This window comes from Haematobia irritans, chromosome 3 (assembly GCF_050003625.1).
Source record: "Haematobia irritans isolate KBUSLIRL chromosome 3, ASM5000362v1, whole genome shotgun sequence".
Lineage (NCBI taxonomy): Eukaryota > Metazoa > Arthropoda > Insecta > Diptera > Muscidae > Haematobia > Haematobia irritans.
Genome location: NC_134399.1, coordinates 230,928,995 through 230,952,217, shown reverse-complemented (window position 1 = coordinate 230,952,217; position 23,223 = coordinate 230,928,995). Strand labels below are relative to the sequence as shown.

Genomic DNA, 23,223 nt, shown 5'->3' with positions numbered 1-23,223 from the left:
GAAATGTTAGAAGGGGAATTACAATATTAATGTAGAACAAGAATTACATTTCTAGGTATTGAATGATATAAATAAAAAACTCTTTTTAATTGCTATTGGATTAACCACTTGTTTGATAATATTTCACTTGTTTTTGACATTCAGAGAGAGAATAGAAAATGTTTTTTTTTGTAGTACTAACAAGGTACGAGAAAACAAAAAATCTGGCATCTCAGCTTACGCCAATTTGACATACTAGTGCAATTTTAGTAATCAGCTGTCAACACTTGGTTGTTATAAACCTCTAAAGACAAAAAGAGTTTGTTCATTGTCCATTTCAAGTACTTAATGTGAATGACTTTCATGTTCTTTTCGCAATTTAAGGAAACTCCTCTGCTGCAGCTTGTAGATTGGAAATGTATATATGGAATTTATTTTATGATAACAGTTCGAAAAATTGAAATGAATAAAAAACCACACACATAAAACAAAACCCTATTGCACCTACCTGTTCGTGATAATAAAATATGAATGGCTTCGTACGTGTTGATAGAAGAGACTAAAAACAAAAGGTAGCAAAACTATAATTTACTTGTAATTTTTTAACGTTTTACTTATCTATTACAGCCCATATAGTTGGCAAATACTTTTGTCTGTGTTATTTATTATTTTTTGCGGAGTGGTATATCTAGTCATCTCGTTGGAGCAAAGTAGTCATGGTTTTCCAAAATGCTTACCGATCCATCATGTAAACCCATTTTTTGTCAATAGAGCTATTTCATACAGTGAAGCATTCCACATTCAAAATACGAAATCGCCCATTCGTTTAAAACAGAAAGATTCCAATTTACAAATATACAACAAACATTCCGCTAAGGACAATAAAACAAGGAAATTGATTATTTGTTACTATTCAACTCCAGATTCTAATGAAGTCTACGTTAATCTAAATTTAACGGAAGCCGATGTGTCCCTATGTACGCACATTAATGTAGGAATGTCATATGTTTTTAATAATACCATAGCACTAACCGAAAATATCACAAAAATACTTGATCATGATGTGCCCCTCCTGAAGGAAAAGAATCCCTCTCTTAAAATATTGTTATGGATTGGAGGTGGCATTACTGCTAGTGATGGTTTCTCAGAAATGGTTAAAAATCATAAGAACCGTAAACTTTTTATTAATTCGTTAAAATCTATTCTGAACACACATAAATTAGATGGGTGTGACTTAGATTGGGAGTTCCCGAGCGCTTACAATCATGAGCGGATGCATTTCTCCCAGCTGCTCTATGAAATTCGCCAGGAATATAGAAGAGAAAATAAGCCCTATTTGTTGTCCTTGGCTGTAGCAGCCCCGGAGGGGATAGCGTTGTTTGCATACGATGTCACCGAAATAAATAAGTACGCAGACTATGTAAATTTAATGACATACGACTACCATTTCTTTACAAAAGGTACACCATTCACAGGTATGATTTGTCAATTCATATCACGGTAGGTATATTATAATTTTGTATTTAAAGGCATAAATGCGCCACTTTATGCAAGAAAAAATGAACAGTCTATATTGGCCACACTGAACATAAACTATTCCGTAACCTGGTGGATAGAAAATGGACTCTCTCCAAACAAAATAGCGGTGGGATTGCCAACTTACGGGCATTCATTTAGGTATGAGTTTATTGTTTCTTTATTTTGTTTCACTGTTTACTATGTTTTTTTTTTTTTTGACACAGATTGGTCAATCCTTTCAATACTAAAATAGGTGCTCCTGCTCTGGACGTAGGAGATACGGGTGTACAAGGCTTTGTAGCCGCAGGAGAAACGTGCTGGTTTCTTCAAAACAACATTTTAAGTTCCTTAAAATATGACAATGTCACATGTTCACCATATGTTAGCAGTGGATCGGAATGGATATCATTCGAAAATGAACTAAGTATGACATGTAAAGCTAATTATGTCCAAGCCATGGGATTGGGTGGTGTAATGATATTTTCATTAAATACAGATGACTTTTGTGGTTTTTGTAACAAAGGGAAATTTCCTTTATTGCGAACAATATATAATGTACTTCAAAAATAATGTATTATTTTGCACTCTTCTATAAAACTAACAAATGTATTGATTTTATTTTTTCAATAGGTCCAAGGCAGATTTAGTAAGGTAGTTTTAGTATTACAAAAACAAAAATGTCAGTCGCCATATTGAAACTTTGATTGTCAGTCAAATTGAATTAAATTGTCCACTTGTTGAACATATTGTTGGAAATTTAAAATAGAGATCTGGAAATGTATCGATGTAGGCTTCGAAATGTGTTATGATTCGCAAGAATAATTGAAGTAATTCTTATCATCAATTATGAGGACAATTTATTTCGATACTTTTCTGTCATAAATTTAAAGCAATTGAAAACATTTTTGGTATAAAATAATTTTATTTAAAATTTTTATTTTTATTTGTCACAATTGTCAATTAAACATTGGCGTAGCTAGCAACATTTTCGTAGGGGGTAACAGCTACAATGTGTGCTCATTGTGAAGATACCTCAAAAAGAGAAGAAAAAAAGTCTTATAGATGGGAAGAAACCAGAATATTTAAATCAATGATATATAATCACTGTTTGCAGAAATACTGGATGGTATTTGGTAGGGGAAGATGACAAACCCATAAACCCACTTTAGCTACGCCTATGCCATTAAGCAAACACCGACAAAGTTCTGCTCAAATGAAAAAATTGTAATCACCTGAGAGCTTGAAACTACCTTCCTAAATATATCTTGAATAGGTCGAAGAAAAATTTGTGTATGTATTAAATTTTTGTTTAATCACGTAAAAGTAATACCAATTATGAAGTAATATATAAGTACGCAGTAAAGTTAAAACATCGGCTACTATAGCCATCAGCTTATTTATTTTAAATAATGTCCTAGATTCCAATATAATAGAGAAAAAATTTATTAATATTTTAAGAGTTACAGATAAATAAATATATTGATGAGACTCAAACTTCTTGGTCAAACAATGGGGTAGATATACAAAAGTCGAAGCGACTTTTTAGAATCTTAAAATTCTACTTTAGATATTTTTGAAAATTTCTCTATTACTCATTTTACATTTAAAAAGAATTTGTTAAATTATTTATCTACTCTATAATGCAAATATTTACCATCTCACCGACAATTTCAAACTCAATGTTTTAATTTCTTGTTTACTATGTATAAAGGGTTGTGCGTTAGGATTTTAATTTTAAGTTTTTTTTTTTTTAGTTTCGTTTTAATTATAAGGTTAAGTTTTTATTTGGAATACTAGAGCTCTATTGATTGAATTCTATAAACATGTTGTCCAGAAGAGCGCTGGTTGATTAAATAAATAAATAAAATCGGCTAACCGACTCTTGTTGTTGGCCAAAATTAAAAGGTGAATATAATGCAAATATTTTTATGGTAAATCTGAGAATATCAGTAGACGTTATCATTTATTTTAAAAAGAGATTCACAGGCGGCTTAAATCTACTTTAGTACAAGTGGTCTGATTGGATCAATTTTTGGTCAGCGTGTAGACTTTTCGATTCTAAACACAAAAAAAAATTTTACTTAATATTTTCTCTTTAAAATGTACTAGTTTTACCAAAAACGCTATATATGAAAAATTGCTGTCCGAAATAACAAACAGATAAGGGAAAATATCGATTTTCAGATGTCGGCATATCGAAAACTAGGCTCTTCCGACAAATTTTATACTTTACAGTTTCACTAAAAAAAAATTGTATGTTTTTAACAACTTTTGCTAAAGTAGATTTGTTCCACACAGACATATGGTGAATTATGCAGTTTAACCACAGCTCGGTCGGAAAATCGAAAAGCAGATTTTCAAATTTTATTTAAATCGAAAAGTGGACTTTATTTTAAACATCAATACATATGAATCCTAGAATACACACACTCTAAGATTACCAAACGTCGACTTATTTGGGTGGTTCAAACAAATATAGCATTGACTTGAATGTTGATAGTAATACTAACTACATTTAATCTAAATTTTCTGATTTCATATCATTTATAAAGTATCCTCCTCGTGCATATAGCCTACAGTGTGGGGTCCTACATCTAGACAAAGGTAATGTTGTCACATTCCGATATTCTGTTCATATAAAGATCAAGTATAATTTTTTTAATATTTGTTTTTGGCGATTGTTTTTTAAGGTAGTGGTTGGGTATACGTGGAAACCAGCACTCATCCAAAAATATATAAATTATGTTTTGATTTTGCAACAATATGAGACAAGTTCAACACTCATTATATAGCTTTTGGATTGGATGTAGTAATATTTACCTTTTTAGTGCGCATTTTCGATGAAAAACAGATTTGGTTTTTGTTAGGTCTGACATACGTGCTTCCAAATATATCAACATAAGACTTATTTTTTTTTTGCTTCGATATTTATAAAATAATCATAAAAGTTATTCACTTTGTCCATGAGACTTTGGGAATATCAAAGTGTTCCGTCAATGTATCGAGATGTTCATTAAACTTCTCCACTCTCTCTTTGTGAGTTGTTGATGCCTTTTCCAGTATACGTTTGTTACGCTGTAATCCATGAAATAAATGTATTAACAAAAAATCAGTTAGGTTACAAGGTATACTGCTTCTACCATCTTTTCCTGTTGTTGCTTGAAGGCTGCTTCGGCCTTCGTCAAAGAACGCTCAGATGGTTTTGGTACCCTCTCTTCTGATAGGGTTTGTTGGGCAACTTCCCGATCTTTGTCCTTGCTTTTCTTCTTTTTCTTTTTAATTCCAGAATCATTTTTTAGCTTTAATTTACTTTTTGAAACACAAGCATATTCATCGGACATTGTAGCAGTGTTCAAAGGGTTCAAAATTTCCGGTGCGAACTAGGTCAATGGGACTATTTCGTGGCTGGAATTAAATGGATCCAATTTACTCTTGTATTCATTGCGTTGTGTACATAGACAATAGATGTTAGAACTTATAATACATAGATGAGCCATGGGTGCCAAACTATGTTTGACAGTTCCGAAGATTAAGACATAGACCTTATAATACATAGATGAGCCATGGGAGTCAAACTATGTCTGACAGTTCCGAAGATTAAGAATAAACGAGAAAAATAAGAGCACGCTTACAATCTCTTTCGTTTTCCTTTTTGTAGTTTGCCAATTTTACACAAAATTAGACCGTTTATGATGCACCAGAGGATTTATAAATAAATTAATATATTAAAAGTTCATATTTGAACAAAAAATTGTGATGAAAACCGCGAAAGTACGAAATTTAATTTTGAGCAGCATTGCTCTTTACGAACAACACAAAAGCAAATGCGCGTTTCTTTACGAAAAAATCAAAACGAAATGTCAGAAAATTAATTTTTGGAACAGACACATTTTTTTAAGAGAATAGTGGATCATCTATGTATTATAAGGTCTATGGTATTAAAAGGTCTATGACAGCTCTCACAAAACAATCTATATTTGGCTTTCACCCAGGGCTGCCAATAAATTTCAAGAAAAATCGTCACAATCGGCACTTGCATTTTAAAAATCGGCAGTATAAATAATATAAAAATTTTTTTTTGGGTAAATACAAAACAAAAGTATTTATTTCATATACAAAATAGAAAATTAATGTGCACAACCAAGCATTTCAATAAAAAAGTATATAAAAAAATCAGTTTTGTATACAAATAACAATACCATGCAAATCATTTTCTGCAAAAACAAAAAAAATCGTAATTTTTGTATAAAAACTCTATTTTTCTAAAATATTGTTATAAATTGAGTAACATTTTTATTTAAAAATTAAATATTTTGAAACTAAAGAAAAAGTCCCGTGTTTTCCAATGCCTATATGTGGTTATTTTTTATACTGTACTAGAATTTTATCATAATTAGTAAAAGTTTCTATTGCACATTCTGAGTAATGCGCTTTGCAGACTATGTGTGTAAATATAACCATAGCGATAGGCGGTAGGCGAACACCTGTGGCGTGTCGCTAAATTAAAACTTATTCTAACTCCTTGGCGAAAACTGGTATAGTGTTGCCATCGCTTATCAATTTTTTAACTCACCACTAGGAATTGCTGTTGCCTGGAGACGTGTAGATTATTTTTTCTTGAAACAACTCAACAAATAACAAGCCATTGTATGTTTTTATTCAACTTCATTTTTTAATATTGTCAAAGCGTGCTGTATTGACAACAAAAACGCTAGGAAACGTGAAAAAGGGAATTATTCGCCGTAGAGCTTATTGTATTTGCCGTTGCGGCAAAAATGTTTCGCCTACCGCCTATCGCTATGGTTATATTTACACACAATCAGTTATTTCGAACGGAATGTCGGTGTTTATAAAGAATCGTAAAGGCCGGTACTCTGTTCGGTTTTCGCGTTGAAACTCCATACAAAACCAAAAAATGCGAAAAATTTGCGAAATTTTTTCCATTTGTGATACTTTGTTTTTTCGTGTTGAAAAACTGACGTTTATAGCACGGCGCCATTTGCAATGTGAATTAAGAAATAATTAATTTTTTTAAAAACTATTTGTGCGGGTTTATAAATCAAACACGGACCATATTTTTGTTCCAAAACTATACAAAGGATCAAAGGAGTAGCAGATCAATTGCCTAAGGAAAAATAAAATGTTATTTTGTAAAAACAAGCAACAACCACCAACTTAATCCAATATCGCTCCCTGTCAAATAGCGCTCCAAGCTACCTAAAAAAACGCCGCTTTCTATGTGCGAAATAATGGTTTCCATAAAAATTTTTCGCAAGAATGAACATAGTACCGGCCTTAAGGCCGAAACACAATGAAAACAAGCAGGCGTATGCTTTATGCGCTTTACAGATTATCAGTTATAGGCCGGTACTATGTTCATTCTTGCGAAAAATTTTTATAGAAACCATTATTTCGCACATAGAAAGCGGCGTTTTTTTAGGTAGCTTGGAGCGCTATTTTACAGGGAGCGATATTGGGATAAGTTGGTGGTTGTTGCTTGTTTTTACAAAATAACATTTTATTTTTCCTTGGGCAATTGATCTGCTATTCCTTTGATCCTTTGTATAGTTTCGGAACAAAAATATGGCCCGTGTTTGATTTATAAACCCGCACAAATAGTTTTTAATAAATAAATAATTTCTTAATTCACATTGCAAATGGCGCCGTGCTATAAACGTCAGTTTTTCAACACGAAAAAACAAAGTATCACAAATGGAAAAAATTTCGCAAATTTTTCGCATTTTTTGGTTTTGTATGGAGTTTCAACGCGAAAACCGAACAGAGTACCGGCCTTATTCCGGACGGAATGTCGGTGTTTGTAAAGAATCTCACAGTGTGTCGGATCGATACGACATGTCGGCGATGACTAAATAAGCGGTAAATGTGTTATTGATCCCATAAACATGTAGCAGTATCGGACTTAACTTATAATGTGCACAATATATGGGATATGTTCGACACGAGCACTGTCGTCCGGAATAACTGATAGTCTGTAAAGTGCATTAGCTTTTTTCTTTGCTATAAAGCGGCTTTATTTTTTCAACACATAAACAGATTTATATTTTCAATTACAAACCTGGAAGCAACAAATGTTTTTAACGTCACAAACAAAAAAGCCTACCAAAGCCCAAAAAGTTAAAATATTTTAAACTTTTTTTGAAGCTTCGGTGCCAAGCTTACTTTTGTTGTGTGCAGGCTCATATAATTACGTGTGCTTCAACTTTTTTCAAAGCAAATAATATAGCGAAGAATTAAGTGGTGTCGGCCTTTACAGTGTGTCGGATCGATACGACTTGTCGGCGATGACTAAATAATCGGTAAATGTGGTATCGATCCCATAAACATGCAGCAGTATCGATTATGCCTTCGGACTTAACTTATAATGTGCACAATATATATGGGATATGTTCGACACGAGCACTGTCGTCCGGAATAACTGATAGTCTGTAAAGCGCATAATATTCACGATTCGCGGTAGCAAACATTTCATTAATGGTGCCTACTGGGCTTTATGATCAATTGTCGATTAGTCGTGAAATCTGGCAACCATTTGTTATCGCTATCTCAAAATGAACAGCTGTGTGTTCATTCCCATTGCATTAATAAGTGATTTCCATCTACGAGACCGATATAAATTGCGTATACCGTATTTAATTGTGTTAAACACTAACTGAGTTAATCATGAGCTCGGCCACGGTAAGAAATGTAAGAAGTTTTCAATTAGTTTCCTTTACGTGTGTATGCCTATAGAAAATTTCGTTTGTAATGTTTTGTCCTGGTTATTTGTTGTAAACACAATGTAGGTAATAATGTAACTTTTATTCCACGTTTCAGGTACCGCTATTAGACGACGACACTATTCCTTTCGGCGAAGAGGATGAAATGCAAGATCCGAATTCGTCTGTTAAAAAATATGCGTACGTAAATATCTTTGCTTACTATTTAATGTTTAGTTCTTTCACAACGATTGGATTGCACATATGTATGTAGTATTGAAAATATTTATTAAATATAGGAATTTTATTAAAAGGATCCACTCATACCGTTAAATTATAAAGCTAAGGATTCCACGTATTTAAAATACAGATTAAATATATTTCCACGTTACATTATTTACTCACCACACAATGGACCTAATAGCCGAGCAGAAGTAACCGTTCCCAAAATATCTAAAATTAAAGGATCCATTCATACCGTTAAATTATAAATATAAGGATTCCACGTATTTAAAATACGGATGAAATATATTTCCACGTTACATTATTTACTCACCACACAATGGACCTAATAGCCGAGCAGAAACAACCAGTCCCAAAATATCTAAAATTAGTAGGTGTAAAAATATTCCGAAAAAGTTTTTAATGTTTATACATGCCTGGTAATCACATCTCCCAGTGGCAATCGAAAATTTCACTCGATTTTATTTATTCTCGTTTTCTCTACCAGAACTCTTAACATTATATTTTTATAAAACCTTGGCAAATAATTCTCTGATGGTTGATTTCAAAAACACTGTGTGCCTATTTTTTGATAGTACGAACAACACTATCAAAATGGGCCTCATATTCCCATTTTGGCCAACATCAAAAATATCTTGGTAAATTTTGGTGAACATAAAAAATCAATTTTAGAAATCGTTAAAGTCGGGATAAAAAGTCATAGAAAGAGAATATGTTGAATTTTGAAAAATCAAATTTTTAAATATTTGATTTTAAAAAATTGATGTGTGTTAGAGTAATGGGCTTTTTAATACAAAACATTATCTAGTTAATGATTGGACGACTAATGCAATTAAATTGTACTTTTTCAGACATCCGTACGTAACATTCTTTCACCTATTCTTCAGAGGAGCCGCCATAGTTATATATATGTTCTGCGGTTGGTTTAGTGATTCCTTCATCAGCAGTTTTGTGTTTGTAGTATTATTCTTGTCCGCTGATTTTTGGACTGTAAAAAATATTACTGGTAGATTGCTTGTGGGATTGCGTTGGTGGAACTATGTTGATGACGAAGGGGTCTCCCACTGGGTATACGAGTCTAAAAAGGTACGCTCGGTGTTACCATTATTATTCTTTTTAATGTGTTCAATTTCTAGGGCAGAGTTAACAACAATGAAGCACGTATTTTCTGGTTGGGGTTAATACTGTGCCCAGTATTCTGGAGTCTTTTCTTCATTGTAGCCCTATTTGGTATGAAATTTAAGTGGTTATTACTCGTGATGATAGCCCTAGCCTTAAATGGGGCAAACTTGTATGGTTACGTAAAGTGTAATTTTGGTGCAAGCAAAGATTTGAATTCTGCTGCAACAGATTTTGTCAAGACACAAATCTTCAGAAATGCAATGGACATGATGACAAAACCAACAGCACAACCGACAACAGCTCGACCAACAGGAGTAATATAATAAATTATAAAATAATACAAATCAAATATAAAACTTTTCTCCAAGGACTATGCGTCTAATATAGAAAAATATCCAATACTAATTATTGTGTGTATTATTTTATTTGACTAAAATATATAACATTCTTATGGTATATACATTTTTATGGAAAATAACTTTACAAAAAAGGAAAGAAAAAACATCTACATCACATTTTAACACATTATTAGGTAAATATACAAAATTGCATCATGTTTTCGATTTTGTCAGAAGTTCTTGTATTTGAATTTTATATGCTTCTTTACATTCTTTCAGATCTAATTGCAGTTCCTCACAGCGCTCTACTTTTTCTCCATACATTTGTAATAGAGCATCGTAACGAATTTGAAGTTCATTAAAATTCTGTTCCATTAATTCGTATGAGAGTAACTTCTCCTTTACCTAGATCAGAATATAATAAATAACCGACCATTTTTTTTCATTAAAGGTACCTGTTCGATTTCAAGGGATAGCTGTGACAGCTCTTCTTGCAGAACTCCCTTCTCGGCCTGGACACGAGAAAGTTCCCATTGTGCTTGCGCCAGCTCTCCTTCTCGCTGCTTCACCATTGATTGCAAATACTCGAAATTGTTGGCTGTATTGTTTCCCACATAATGAAATCCTAGGCTTTGTCCTGGTATTGAACGACCGTTATTTAAACAATCTAAGTCATCCTATATAATAGTTATAGAAGTTTAATTTTAGAATTACGTTTGTATTCATTGCTATAAACAAAGCAAACCTCTTGTTGTTGCCAATCAATACTTCCACCACACATGCCATCTTCTAGAGAATAACCTGTAGTACTGATTGGAGAGTTTCTGTTGACATCTGGTACGGACTGATGATTAAATTCGTCCAATGAGTTCGAACATTGTTCTTGTTCTCTTTGCAAGCGTTCAACTGAGACCTTGCTCTCAGTATCGTCCATATATTGTTGCATTTGCGTATCTTCTAATAGCTTGATTTTTGATTTGCATTGTTCCAATTCCTGAGAAACTTCAGCAATTTTCCTGCACAGAAAAAATTACACGAATTTTTCCAATTAAAGTCTTAATTGAGTTTTAAAAAATATTCAATTAAAAATTTAATTGATTCCACAAATTGTTTAATTGAAACAAAAATCAATCACAAAAATTAATAGTATCAATTAATTTTTTAATTGGATCAATTAAATTTAATTAATTTAAATAATTGATGCTATCATTTCTGTGATTGAAGGCATTTCAATTAAAAAATTAATTGCGTGATTGAACCAGAAAAATTTTTGTGTATGTTGATAGAAATCGTTTAGTTATTTCTGCTATGCCATTACCTGTTGTACTCAGTTTGCTTTTGATTCAACTCCAATTGCAATGCAATTTTGGCATTTTCTTCCCGCATTATAGCTTGTGCTAACTTATCTTCCGTTTCTTGACAACGTTCTTTCAGGGAAGCAATTTTGCGCTTATATTTCTCTTCAACGTGTTGTAAACTTTGCAGTCTTCCTTCGTAATCATCTATTTTCTCCAAAAGACACTTTTCATCTTTATTCCACTTAGTGGTTCGTTGATTTAAAGTTTGTTGTAGAGATTCTAAATGTCGCATTAATGGAATGGTTGATTGGCTTATTTCCTGGGTGGAAGTTTCGGCTCTAAATTCAGCAGCTTCCAATCTGTCCATAATATTGCGGTTTTCATCCCTTAATTGCTTTTCTCTTTTCATTGCAGATATTTCTGTAGATCGCAACTTGTCTGCAAAATCTTTTATTTGTCTTTCAAGTTCCTCCTTTTCTGCCAACAACTTTTGCTTTTCTCTTTCAGCTGTTTGAAGAGTTGTCCTTGAAATAGAAATATCCGATTCCTGTTTGGATCGTTGTTGCAGTTCACCTTTTACTGCGTGAAAACTGTTTTGCAATGTATTTAGTTTCTGTTGGACGTCATCTAGTTTGCTTCGAAGTGCACTATTTTCTTTGTCCAATTTTTGATTCTCGGAAGACATTTTGTGGACAGCTTCAATCTGTGTTCGCTCGACTTCTTCTTTTGCTGAAAGTGTTTTCTTTAAGCGTTCCACTTCATCGCTCGCTGATGTCAATTCTTCTTTGACAGATTTCAATTGGGTCTCCAGGGTTTTATCTTTAGACCGTAACTTTTTTATAATATTTGACTGTTGCAAAATTTCCTTAGAAAGTTTTTCTCCTTCTTGTCGTAGTTCCGCTACCATACTTTGACTTTCAGCCAAAGCATTCGTTATATCACTTTTTGGAATCTTCGTTTGCAATTCCTTCACTTCGGATCTTAAACTATCCCGTTCCCTTATGCAATTTTGAAATTTCTTTTCCAAGGCTGACAATCGTTTTGTGTATTCTTCTGACGGCTGCATTCCAACTAAGGATAACAATTCATTATTTCGTTCTTGCAATTCCGAATTAGTTTGCTCTGACTGAAGCAAACGCAATTCTCTTGCCTCAATAATGCTGTTGAGGTCAGATATACGCTTTAGTAATTTCTCCACCTCATCCTCTGAGGGAGAATCTATGGAGAGGATTGAAATCTCTGACGGTTCTCGGCAATGTCCAACTTTGGAAACCACGGTTTTGTTTTTTGATTCAGTTGATGTTTTTTCAATTTTCGACGGACTGGTTCTTGTTGTATTACTAGCTGTACTCGACCCATCACCATTCGGATTTGAAATTATTTCGATATCAGACGACGTAGCTGTTTCCATCTCATCATTGGAAGTATTTGTAAAGTTTTCACAATTTTGTCGTATTGTGATGCATTTGTCGCTATTAGTGTCAGCACCAAATTTCGATTGTAATTGTACATCCTCAAAACTTTGTGTAGAGTCCGAATCAATAGTTTGAAGTTCATATGGGATATCATCGCAAGATTGCACTGTATTTTTATCAACTTCTTCAATTGAGCTCTTTAGTGTTTCATCTGAAAGATATTAAAGTGCTGTAATATTACCTACTGCAGTCTTACAGTTTTTTTAGATTTTTTTTTTTAGAATTTGTAATTTCATAAAGAAAATATTCAGTTTTTTTATAATGAAATACACGTTAAACCTAATAGTCGTTTCATTCATAACCAATGATTGATAGTTGGGCAGACTAAACCATATCGATAATAGAGAAAAAAATATTACAGTACTAAGGGAATTAACTGAAAATGGAAAAATTGTAGCACACAAATTTAAAAAGTATGTCATTTAGTGGCACAAAACTATCATCGCTTGGATATGGTGGCAAATTTACGGACCTAACATACACTACGTTCTTCAATAAAATGCAATTTTGAAATAATTTTATAAAAAATAATTCGTTTGGGAAATGTAGAAATTGTTAGTGAAATATTTTCAAAATATTAGGGAGCTTTTAATCGCCTTTGGTTATGAGTCATCTTCGAAATAAGTCATTTAATATTGGAAGAGGTCATAAAACATAGTCTATGTATGCTATATGTGATTAAAATACGTATCCTTACCGCCTGGTGATTTATCTTCCAATTCGCTTGCTTTGCTAATACTCGCATCTATAATGACAATACTTTCAGATGATGGAGCAGCTTCAGTTTCCACGAGATCGGACGTCTCTTGAGGAGCTACTTCTTCCAACATTTTCTTGGTTGCCGAAGTCTGTGATATCTCTACATTATTTGAAACCATATCCTCCAGCGGGGGATCAACCGGAGATGTCCCGATTCCTAACTTGGAGGGGCTCGAACTTTTGATACCGCTACATTTCGCTGTCCCATCTTCTTCAATGGCATCTTCGTCTTCTTGTATATCGAGAACTTTATCAATTTTTTTTTGCGCTTCCTTAAGAGCTTTGGTGGCCAAATTGGCAAAGTTTTTCGTATCGAACCAACTCATTATCTAGGCTACAGTCCATAGACATAACAATGGTACAAACGTGTGAATTCTATGGAGTAAACATTGCAGAATATCATTGCTTTTAACTCTTTTTCGCAAAAAACATCTATATTTACGTATCATTAGATGACAGTTCCACCTTGGAGATAGTGTTGGCAAAGTAACGAGTATTTGATTACAAGTACTCGTTACTGACTAATTTTTAGAGTACTCGTTACATTTATATGAGTACTCAATATCTTCAATACAATCCAATTAAAAAATTGATTGAAACTGAAAATATAATCAGTAAACAAATATATACGGCCGTAATTTCGGCCAGGCCGAATCTTATGTACCCTCCATCATGGATTGCGTAGCAACTTCTACAAAAGACTGTCATTCACAATCGTACTACTTGGGTTGTGGTAATACTTACCGATGGCAATGTATCAACTTCCTAACATCATCTTCTAATTTGTAAGTTATTCAATACGTGGTATATGTAGTAGACAAAAAAACAAGTAAGGAAATTCTGGCGGGGCCGACTATATTATATCCTGCACCGCTTTGTAGATCTACATTTTCGATACCATATCAAATCCGGAAAATGTGTCCCAAGTACATACATCTAAATCTGACTCGATCTGGACACAATTTATTAGGCTCCTACAAAATCTACATACTTAAAATTTTAGTAGACTAATGCACTGGGGTGCAACACAATGTTAGTGAAAAAAATGTCAAACATTTAAACCTGAAGCAATTTTTAGGCAACTTCACGAAAGTGTATATAAGATTTATCGACCGATATATATGTATTAGAAGTATAGGAAAATTTAAGTCAGTTTTATACGTCTTCGATTTTACAAGAAAAATGCGGATATTTTGGTCATATTTGAAATCGAAAAACATATTTATCTGAAATGATTTCAATTCGGCATACTTTACGAAACTATAAATTGCACTCCTTCTGCAAAATTCAAAGCAAATCTGGCTGAAATTCTGGCTTCTGGGGCCGTATTAGTAGATATTGAGCGAAAGATATATATGGGATCTATATCTAAAACTGAACCGATTTCTTCCAAAATCAACACATACCTATGCCCAATTTGATGTCGATTGAATTAGTGATTGATTTCAAAAAGGTGGACAAAAGGACTCAGCGCCATGTGTCTATCTCGTCCCCTTCTGGGTGTTGCAAACATATGACTAACCTGGGATCGGTGGATATGGTTTTTAGAGGCCATAACTACATCACGTATTTGAAATTTGCTTCTCCATACGATGTCATATTTGCAATACTTGTAACAATTTCAATTGACATTTTCATATTATTATTTGATGTGTTATTATACAATTAAAAGGTAATTTATTCCTTTTAAAATTAAACTAATAAATTAAACTTACTTTGAATTTGAAACACAAGCATCGGAGAAATGTGTATATTCAATACGCTTTCAAACATTTTTTCAAAGAATTACCTTAAAATTCAATTTGAGATATTGTTTGAGAAAATCGTGTTCAGTCATTACCCTCAACAGTATAATTCAACACGTTAGCCACAATTTCTCAACATATTAGTAATAACTTTTCAAACAAAATTTCATTTTAATGCTTCAAACCTATTGGAAATTTTGTTGAAGGCAAGCAATTTGCAAGGCCATTTGAATTAATGTTGAATATGGGATTCACTATTAAACTGATATGGTGTTACTTGTGAAATATACTCATCCTTGTGTTTGTTGGGATATTGTTCAAGAGATGTTCATTTTAGCCCAGTATGCACTAGGGCTGTCATTCGGGATTGATTTTTGTAAATCCCGGGATTTCAAAATATAATAACCCGGAATTTTCCGGGATCCGCGAAAATTTCAACGCGAAAAACGAACATAGTACTTACCTATAGGGAGAAAGACGATAGTTTTAACGCTACGCACAGATTAGAACAAATCAATCTGGTATCACTGGAGAACAACAATTGCTTAAAGACGCCCCCAAATTTTTCATTCGGCTTTTATTTTGAACGCCGTCATTACTTACGCCGTAGAATAAAAGCGCTCCAATCGCACAACTACAACCCCCCCCCCCCCCCCCCCCCCTTCGGAGCGGGGCGTCACTTACAAGTGTTTTGAGTTGTTGAATCGATCAATTTAAATTTACATGCGGAAATTTTGTGTGGTTTGTAAAGCTATTACTGGTGGACGGGCAACCATTTTTTTAATTCGTCCACACAATAAAGAGCAATGGTGTAGTGTACTGGGATTGGATCCCAATAGAATCCACAACAAACATGCACGGCGGCGGGTTCTGTGTACCGGATTGACCCGATGGACCCCATTCATTGGCCAGCGGCTGCCACATCAGTGTACGTGTTGTTTCGTCCGTCTTTTTGTGTTGGAGAAGGTGCATCCCGGGGAGCTTTCTCCGTTTACTGTTGGTCCGAGCCGGGATAGAGGAGAACTCCGGAACATGGTATTGTTCAGTCTGCCGAAACCTACCACCGTTCGGTGTAACCGGTGCTTTGAGTGGGTGCATTACCGGAACAGCTCCGGCTTAACATCACTGCGGGAGTATAGTCATACTGACTACGTTGCAGGATGCTGTGCCAGCGATAGCAGCAGTGGGTCGTCTGACTATGCGACCCCCCCGACATCTCCCGTACAACAATATTCTCCGCCGCAGCATCTTACACCCAATATTGTTGTTCCAGTTCCGGATAGTTTTTGCAATTTAATTGCTCGGAGCCCGTTGCAATTAAGGTAAGATTAACGAAATCGTAGACTTTATGAATCGAAAGAGGATAAGGGTCGCAGCGATCCAGGAGACTAAGCTGAATTCCAACTGCAGCCTACGCCATTGTGATGGATACAATGTGCTTCGAAAGAATCGCACAAGAAGTGGAGGTGGTGGCCTGGCTTTCATAATACACCGTTCCGTGCAGTATAGACCCATCACGCTTGTACCAGACACTAGTGACCCGTATATGGAATGTATGGGGGTAGCAGTCAAGTCTGGGGCTGCCGAGATAGAGCTATACAATGTGTATATACCGCCGGTTGGTAGCTGTGCTCCAGGTTATAGCCCAAACATTGGGTGGCTGTTGTGCGGTCATAACCGATTGGTTCTAGGAGACTTTAATGCCCACCATGAACTTTGGCATTCACTCCTAGGTAATGACCAGAGAGGCATAGCTTTGGCAGAGCGGATAGATGACTCCACATTTTGCACGGTAAACGAAGAGGCCCCCACGAGAATTATGGGTGACTGCAGCAACCCGTCATTTCACTGGGATCGGACCACCTCCCCATAATTCTCACCATTAACCGACCCTCCGATTTCATAACCTCTGATTGCCGGACGTATATCAATCAAAAGAAAGCCAACTGGGAAGGCTTCAGAGAATACACCATTCGCCGCTTCAGTGAACTCCCGCTCCTTCTCATGTTCGTGTTGCCCAGAGGGCGTTCCGGGACATCATCAACGCAGCAGCCGCTCGCTTCATACCCGCTGGTCAAATTGCCCAAGTGAGGCCCAACTTCCCAGCCGAAGCTGCGGGACTCGTAGACGAGCGATCGAATTTCGACCGTTCAATCGAATTTTGTGGTTAATGAATTTGAAGCTGGTGGTTTTCCAAGTAAGACTCAAAATGTAATTGTATAATTTTAAAGGTCCCATGGAGTCTTTTAATGAAAACGCCCAGGAGTACGTACCCGAAACTGACATTTCTATGGAAACCCCTGATAGCACAGTTCATATGCCCGTGAAATGATGCAACAATACAAAATCGGTTAACTAGTTGCTGAAGAGCGTACAAATGTTCCAGAAAAATCCGAACCCACATGGAATACTGAGCAAAAGAACGAGGAATCGTAATGAAGTCATGGCTGATGCCTTTTGTCTTGGGTGTAATAGCCACCTTGGTTTATAAGTTTTTCTTTGGAACGAAATACCAATAATTGTAGGCAGAGAAAAACATCACCACCACCAGCCACAAACAAATATCGCAAGTTTATTTGTATATTTAGTTGAGAAAGGGATTTCTTGCTGTTTTAGACCATAAAACAAGTCATACAAAAAACAAAAACAAAACATATACAGTGACTCACAAAAATATTCTTTTTTATATCTTGAAATCGCAAACCGCTTAACATTTATATGAAAAAGTTTTATTAAAATGTTTCCATGGATATACATAACAGCAAAACGTAAACAAAAATCGTGAAATTAATTTTATTGTATTATTTTTAATCATTAAATCAAACAACTACAAAAAAAGCTCACAAAAGTATTCGTCGTATCAGTAATCACATTGTATGAGACATTATTTTGGTCCACTTAGTATTTGGAATAGTACCCTTTGTTAGCGCAAATGGCTTCCAGTCGTCTTGGCATCGACACGTTTCTTGAGAGATTTTGCCCCATTCTTCTTGTAACACTTTTTTTAAGGGCTGTCCAAGATGAAATTTGGTTTTGTCCGATCCACGGTTCCAAATGAGATCCTAGTTTTCAATGGGGTTGCTACCTGGGCTTTGTGGTTGCGTTTTGAGATATTTAGTGTTGTGAATGAGCCATATTTTCACATCCCAGGCCGTGTGTTTGAGGTGTTTGCTTGTTGGAACAAGGAGTCTTTATCACGAAATCCCATTTTAGAGGCGCTGGAGTGAAGATTTTCTTTCAAAATTTTTAAATATGTTAAAAAACATTTAGGCGTTCATGGTTCCATCAATAAAAACTAAGTTTCATTACACTTGTTTTTACATTTTTTATTTTCAAGGTTTCCCTAAGCTTTCGCCGTGAAAATAAAAAATGTCGAAAAGTGTAAGACAAAAGTTTTTATTATTTTAAAATGTATTAAGAAAATGTAACCATTAAAAAAATTAGGTTTATTTTAGTTATCGGAATTATTATTTCTTCAGCAAATTAACTTAACTTTATTCATTTTTGGATTATGTTTGTATAATTAGCCCTCTAATGCCCCAATTTTTTGGCCATCTGAATAAATATTTAATGTTAACGACACAAAAGCAAGAAAACTAAACAAGAAAATTTTATAGGTAAAATTCAGTATATGCTGCAAAGCCTCTTGAACAGTTCCAACTGTTTTCTTTTTATTTTACCCATTTTTATTGTGTTAAGGTGTGTTTTACTAAAAGCTTCCTTATTTATTGAAGCCCGCCTAAAGGCGGGATTGGGCATTAGAGGGTTAACTAAAGGTGAGTATTAAGTTCGAGTTTAGCCGCTAATTTTCACTAAAGTGAAAACTAAATCAGTAAAAAAGTCATAAAATTATACATATTTGTTGCAGATTTCATTATAACTTGATGGGAAATATCCCAAAGTAAATTTGCACAAAGTTTGTATTCATTAAAATGGATTACTAAAGAAAAGTAATCGTGAAAAAATTAGGATTTTAGCGGCTAAACTCGAACTTAATACCCACCTTAAAGAATAGAAAAATGAAGCGTAAATATCTAAAAAATTCATGAAAATTTTAAATTTTACCGCAAAATCCAAACCAAAATCATACTGTCTTGGTGAATATTTTCTAAATAATGATGAAGAAGGCAATTTTATTATTATATACTATTCCAAATGCTATTTTTATACCCTCCACCATAAGATGGTGGTTTTTTAAGTTTGTCATTCCGTTTGTAACAGATCGAAAAATTGCTCTAAGACCCCATAAAGAATAGGGTGGTTAAATTTTCAAGGGCCGATGTTGATTTTGAATAAAACACAAACTATTTAGGACATTATTGTAATTTTATTTTATTATGATATATTCGTATTACTCATTATGTATGGAACAAACTATAGGCCACCGCGACCTCGGTGGCACACCTCCATCCGATGGTCCAAATTTTCGATGACGCTGGGGCATAATTGAGGTTCTATGCCGTTAATGTGCCGAATTATCTCGTCCTTTAGCTATTGAATTGTTGCTGGCTTATCGACGTACACCTTTTCTTTCAAATAACCACAAAGAAAAAAGTCCAACGGTGTCAAATCACATGATCTTGGCGGTCAATTGACATTGCCATTACGTGAGATAACAAGGACATTAAATTTGTTGCGCAAAAGAGCCATTGTTTCGTTAGCTGTGGGGCAAATTCGGGCCATACAAAGTTCGTTATCATCTTACGATAGCGAACACCATTCACAGTAACTGCCTGACCGGCCTTATTTTGGAAAAAATACGACCCGATGATGGTCGGTCCGTCTGTTGAAATCACGCCAACTTCCGTTCGAAACAAGCTATCGACTTGAAACTTGGCACAAGAAGTTGTTATTGATATAGGTCGTATCTTATTGGAAAAGGGCCATATCGCATTACTTTACGTATAGCCCCCATATAAACCGATCCCCAGATTTGACCTTCGGAGACTCTTGGAGGGGCAAAATTCATCCGATCCGGTTGAAATTTGGTACGTGATGTTAGTATGTGGTTTCTAACAACCATACAAAAATTGGTCCATATCGGTATTGGGCGGGGCCGACTATATCATACCCTAAACCACCCCATGCGAATTAGTAACCATAAGCAAGGGTATCATTGGTATAGGTTTGGGAGATGAACCGAATTTCCTTATTTATGAAAATTAAGCAGTATACACTCAAAAAAAGGCATGTCCTGTTACAAAGATTTTGTCTTTACTTTAAAAATTTACTTTTTCCCTTCCCTTTTTTTCCTTTTTTTTAAATCCGAGCCAAAGAAGCGGAGAATACTAGTAAGGATATTTTTAAGACACATTTTTTTTTTAAATTTCGGTTTTGTGTACTTCTTTCTAGGAAGCGAATTTTAAGTTTTCATTTTTTCAGCTTTTGTTCTCCATATGCTATTAAAATCCTTTAAAACGAGTTAACAACTTTATTTTCCAAATTCAGACTCGATCCAGTATACTCATAGAAAAAGTCTGCTAAAAACAGCAGTAGATGTCTGCTGTTATATTTTTGTACTTCACGGCCTAATGAACAACAATTTATAAAATTTTTATACCCTGCGCCACACTGTTGAACAGGGTATTATAAGTTAGTGCATATGTTTGCAACACCCAGAAGGAGACGAGATAGACACATGGTGTCTTTGGCAAAAATGCTTAGGGTGGGCTCCTGAGTCGATATAGCCATGTCCGTCTGTCCGTGAACACATTTTTGTAATCAAAGTCTAGGTCGCATATATATCTTTCGTACGATATGCACTTATATGGATTCAGCCTGAGTTTTAGTGTAGAAACTACGACTATGGCTTCGAGTGTTGTGGATTACACATCAATGCTCAATGTTTTGAGCAAAATGATGGAAGAAAACTCTAGAAAAATGGAAGAAAAATCTAGAAAATTGCTGAAAGAAAATGTCCTACAAATGGAAGCAAGTTCTAGAAAATTGGAAGAAAAATTCGACGAAAATTCTAGAATTCTCAATGAAAAACTACAACAAATTTCTGAAGGCATGGAGAAACGTGTGGACCATATAGAAAATCAAATTGTGGAATTGGATAAGTAAGTTCTTTCCGTGGATGAGAAAATTATGGTTCATGATGAGAAGCTTCTACACATCGAGAAAAAATGTCAGAGCTGGAAATTAAAGGTGGCCCAGTGCGCGTCATATACGGCTCAAAAATCAAAACTCCTGTTTTCGATGGATCAACGTCATTTGATGTCTTCAAATTCCAATACGAAATGGTTGCTTCTAGAAATTTGTGGAATGACGATGATAAAGCAATTGAACTTCTATTGGCATTAAAGGGCAATGCTGCTGATGTGATACAAAGCATTCCCGCTGCTTCCAGAAATAACTATAATGAAGTAATAGCTGCACTACAACGCAAGTACGGTGGAGAACATAAGCAAGACGTCTTCAAAATGGAATTAAGAGGAAGAGTCCAGAAGTCAAATGCGACTCTACAAGACTTTGCATAGAGGTTGAGCGGTTGGTGCTTTTGGCATACCCTGGAGAGAATCATCCTCTTATAGATCGTATCAAGATTGAGACTTCTGTGAATGGCATTCGAGACCCTGAGATAAAATGTGCAACATCCCAATAAACACAGGATGAGCGTTTTTCAAATGCAACAACTTTTCAGTTTAAGGGTAAATATAGTTTTCAACATAAATTCAACTTGACTTGAAATAGCTCATCTTCAATACATCTTCAAATTGTTTGCGAATTACTTCCAATTTGCCAAAATGTTGACGAAATCTTTGAAAAGGTGTTGAAGATAATATGAGAAAACTTTGACAAAACACTACCCTAAAATGCAACGAAAAAACCATGTGGTTTTCAATACTTATTTGTGCAACGAAGTTCGTGGCCAATTGCAAGAAATAAAAAAATGGAAAATTTTAGACAAATAAACAAATAGTTTATAAAAATAGGTAAGTGAAAATAATAAATGAAATAAAACTTTAAGGAAGTCACTAAATGTATATCTCTTTGCAGAAAACTAAAATTATGGATTCTACGTTTTTGAAAACATTAAAAAGCTGACCGATGAAAAAATGGTGGACAATTAACTGGAACTGCTTCAAATAGTTTATAATAATTGGTACGTCAATATGAAAAATTAAATCATCACTTTAGAGAAGTCACTAAATTTAAATCTCTTTGCAGAAAACTAAAATCTTTGGATGCTACATTCTTGCAAACATTAAGAAGCTGACCAATGACAAATGAGTGGCTTATCGACAAGAAAAAGTTTCCAGAAACATTACAAGTGTAACCAATTAAAATTGTTAAAAACAATAAATTGTTGAAATCAACAACTTCTGGATGAAAATGTGCATCACATCGTCAGTTTAATTCATATGCTATTATCAGTTTAAAGTGGATATTTTGTGAATTCCTTCTGCTGGAAATCAATTCTAACACGCGGTCCAGTACGTTCCTAATTTCAAATTGCCCGCATGTTAATAAATTTTAATGCTGTTTTATGACACCAAAAGGAAGGAAATCGAATTATCAATGCAAAAGTGTTTACTAATAATGTTTAAGATATTTAAAGTTTTGTTGTTTGTTTTTTTTTGTTCTTATTTGTTGATATGTTTAATAAGATTATTATTTATCAATTGGTATTGTAGTGTATTATGTAGTGTAGTGTATTATTATATATTTTATTTTGATAAAAATGAATAAATTATACAAAATTCATAGAATTTTGGCTTTGACTTTCAATTTGAAGTGGGGATATCATTCATACAAATTTAGGTTGAAAAGTATTTGCAACGATGTTAATGTTGAATTTGACTCGCATCGAAAATTGTTTGACAAATTATTGAGTAGCGATGCATTTCAATTTGAGGATAACACTTGAGATATTATTGCTAATGTGTTGAATTTCACTGTTGAGGGTAAGTCTGTTTTTTGTTGAGAAAGCGATTTTCTCAACAATTTCTCAACTTGAAAAAGCTACATTCACAGAAACAGTAACATTCCTTCCAACATTTTTTGAATTTGGGGGCGCTTCTGAG

The 23,223-nt window shown here is 34.4% G+C and overlaps 6 protein-coding genes across 9 annotated transcripts in view; 4 read left to right on the top strand and 2 right to left on the bottom strand.

Moving 5' to 3' along the window:
* Positions 1-268: 268 nt before the first annotated feature.
* Cht11 (chitinase-3-like protein) lies at positions 269-3,401 on the top strand. 2 transcript variants are annotated; one of them, XM_075298445.1, is made up of 4 exons: positions 269-551; positions 607-1,439; positions 1,509-1,656; positions 1,722-3,401. In XM_075298445.1, the coding sequence occupies exons 1-4, from the start codon at positions 511-513 to the stop codon at positions 2,065-2,067; spliced, it is 1,368 nt and encodes a 455-aa protein (XP_075154560.1). In that variant the 5' UTR covers positions 269-510; the 3' UTR covers positions 2,068-3,401. The 2 variants fall into 2 exon arrangements, with proteins under 2 accessions (XP_075154560.1, XP_075154559.1); XM_075298444.1 differs by having other exon boundaries at positions 275-551; positions 607-1,454.
* A 458-nt stretch (positions 3,402-3,859) lies between these two features.
* LOC142228122 (protein FAM32A) lies at positions 3,860-5,005 on the bottom strand. Of its 2 annotated transcripts, XR_012720072.1 has the most exons (3): positions 4,638-5,005; positions 4,318-4,572; positions 3,860-4,125 (listed from the first exon to the last, which is right to left on the bottom strand). XR_012720072.1 is itself a non-coding variant. In XM_075298447.1 (2 exons), the coding sequence occupies exons 1-2, from the start codon at positions 4,836-4,838 to the stop codon at positions 4,450-4,452; spliced, it is 324 nt and encodes a 107-aa protein (XP_075154562.1). In that variant the 5' UTR covers positions 4,839-5,005; the 3' UTR covers positions 3,860-4,449. The 2 variants fall into 2 exon arrangements, 1 of the variants encoding a protein (XP_075154562.1); XM_075298447.1 differs by having other exon boundaries at positions 3,860-4,572.
* Positions 5,006-8,043: 3,038 nt separating this feature from the next.
* LOC142228120 (putative Golgi apparatus membrane protein-like protein CG5021) lies at positions 8,044-9,983 on the top strand. 2 transcript variants are annotated; one of them, XM_075298443.1, is made up of 4 exons: positions 8,044-8,193; positions 8,332-8,414; positions 9,308-9,542; positions 9,593-9,983. In XM_075298443.1, the coding sequence occupies exons 1-4, from the start codon at positions 8,179-8,181 to the stop codon at positions 9,899-9,901; spliced, it is 642 nt and encodes a 213-aa protein (XP_075154558.1). In that variant the 5' UTR covers positions 8,044-8,178; the 3' UTR covers positions 9,902-9,983. The 2 variants fall into 2 exon arrangements, with proteins under 2 accessions (XP_075154558.1, XP_075154557.1); XM_075298442.1 differs by having other exon boundaries at positions 8,050-8,202.
* Tmf (TATA element modulatory factor) lies at positions 9,984-13,931 on the bottom strand. Its single transcript, XM_075298441.1, has 6 exons — positions 13,891-13,931; positions 13,387-13,823; positions 11,235-12,840; positions 10,662-10,932; positions 10,372-10,593; positions 9,984-10,321 (listed from the first exon to the last, which is right to left on the bottom strand). The coding sequence occupies exons 2-6, from the start codon at positions 13,772-13,774 to the stop codon at positions 10,130-10,132; spliced, it is 2,679 nt and encodes an 892-aa protein (XP_075154556.1). The 5' UTR covers positions 13,775-13,823; positions 13,891-13,931; the 3' UTR covers positions 9,984-10,129.
* Positions 13,932-15,860: 1,929 nt separating this feature from the next.
* Positions 15,861-23,223, top strand: part of mAChR-C (muscarinic Acetylcholine Receptor, C-type) — a 29,553-nt gene continuing 22,190 nt past the window's right edge. Inside the window, exon 1 of the mRNA XM_075298437.1 lies at positions 15,861-16,515. Within this exon, the coding sequence (XP_075154552.1) occupies positions 15,917-16,515 (599 nt within the window). The 5' untranslated portion in view covers positions 15,861-15,916. The remainder of the gene's footprint in view (positions 16,516-23,223) is intronic.
* Positions 20,458-23,075, top strand: LOC142230381 (uncharacterized). The gene is made up of 3 exons (XM_075301028.1): positions 20,458-22,131; positions 22,196-22,301; positions 22,367-23,075. The coding sequence occupies exon 1, from the start codon at positions 21,322-21,324 to the stop codon at positions 21,673-21,675; it is 354 nt and encodes a 117-aa protein (XP_075157143.1). The 5' UTR covers positions 20,458-21,321; the 3' UTR covers positions 21,676-22,131; positions 22,196-22,301; positions 22,367-23,075.

What these genes read in the sequence shown, in the direction of transcription:
- LOC142228122 (XM_075298447.1), bottom strand. Translation starts at nt 4,838, where the DNA reads ATGTCCGATGAATATGCTTGTGTTTCAAAAAGTAAATTAAAGCTAAAA. An exon ending in AGCAACAACAGGAAAAGATG is followed by an intron (nt 4,573 to 4,637) that starts GTAGAAGCAGTA and finishes CATGGATTACAG; the next exon opens with CGTAACAAACGTATACTGGA.
- LOC142228120 (XM_075298442.1), top strand. Translation starts at nt 8,179, where the DNA reads ATGAGCTCGGCCACGGTAAGAAAT. An exon ending in GCTCGGCCACGGTAAGAAAT is followed by an intron (nt 8,203 to 8,331) that starts GTAAGAAGTTTT and finishes TCCACGTTTCAG; the next exon opens with GTACCGCTATTAGACGACGA. An exon ending in TCGTCTGTTAAAAAATATGC is followed by an intron (nt 8,415 to 9,307) that starts GTACGTAAATAT and finishes GTACTTTTTCAG; the next exon opens with ACATCCGTACGTAACATTCT.
- Cht11 (XM_075298444.1), top strand. Translation starts at nt 511, where the DNA reads ATGGCTTCGTACGTGTTGATAGAAGAGACTAAAAACAAAAG. An exon ending in GAAGAGACTAAAAACAAAAG is followed by an intron (nt 552 to 606) that starts GTAGCAAAACTA and finishes TATCTATTACAG; the next exon opens with CCCATATAGTTGGCAAATAC. An exon ending in AAAAGGTACACCATTCACAG is followed by an intron (nt 1,455 to 1,508) that starts GTATGATTTGTC and finishes TTGTATTTAAAG; the next exon opens with GCATAAATGCGCCACTTTAT.
- Tmf (XM_075298441.1), bottom strand. Translation starts at nt 13,774, where the DNA reads ATGAGTTGGTTCGATACGAAAAACTTTGCCAATTTGGCCACCAAAGCT. An exon ending in AAGCAAACTGAGTACAACAG is followed by an intron (nt 10,933 to 11,234) that starts GTAATGGCATAG and finishes TTTTCTGTGCAG; the next exon opens with GAAAATTGCTGAAGTTTCTC. An exon ending in TTGATTGGCAACAACAAGAG is followed by an intron (nt 10,594 to 10,661) that starts GTTTGCTTTGTT and finishes ACTATTATATAG; the next exon opens with GATGACTTAGATTGTTTAAA.
- LOC142230381 (XM_075301028.1), top strand. Translation starts at nt 21,322, where the DNA reads ATGTCAGAGCTGGAAATTAAAGGTGGCCCAGTGCGCGTCATATACGGC.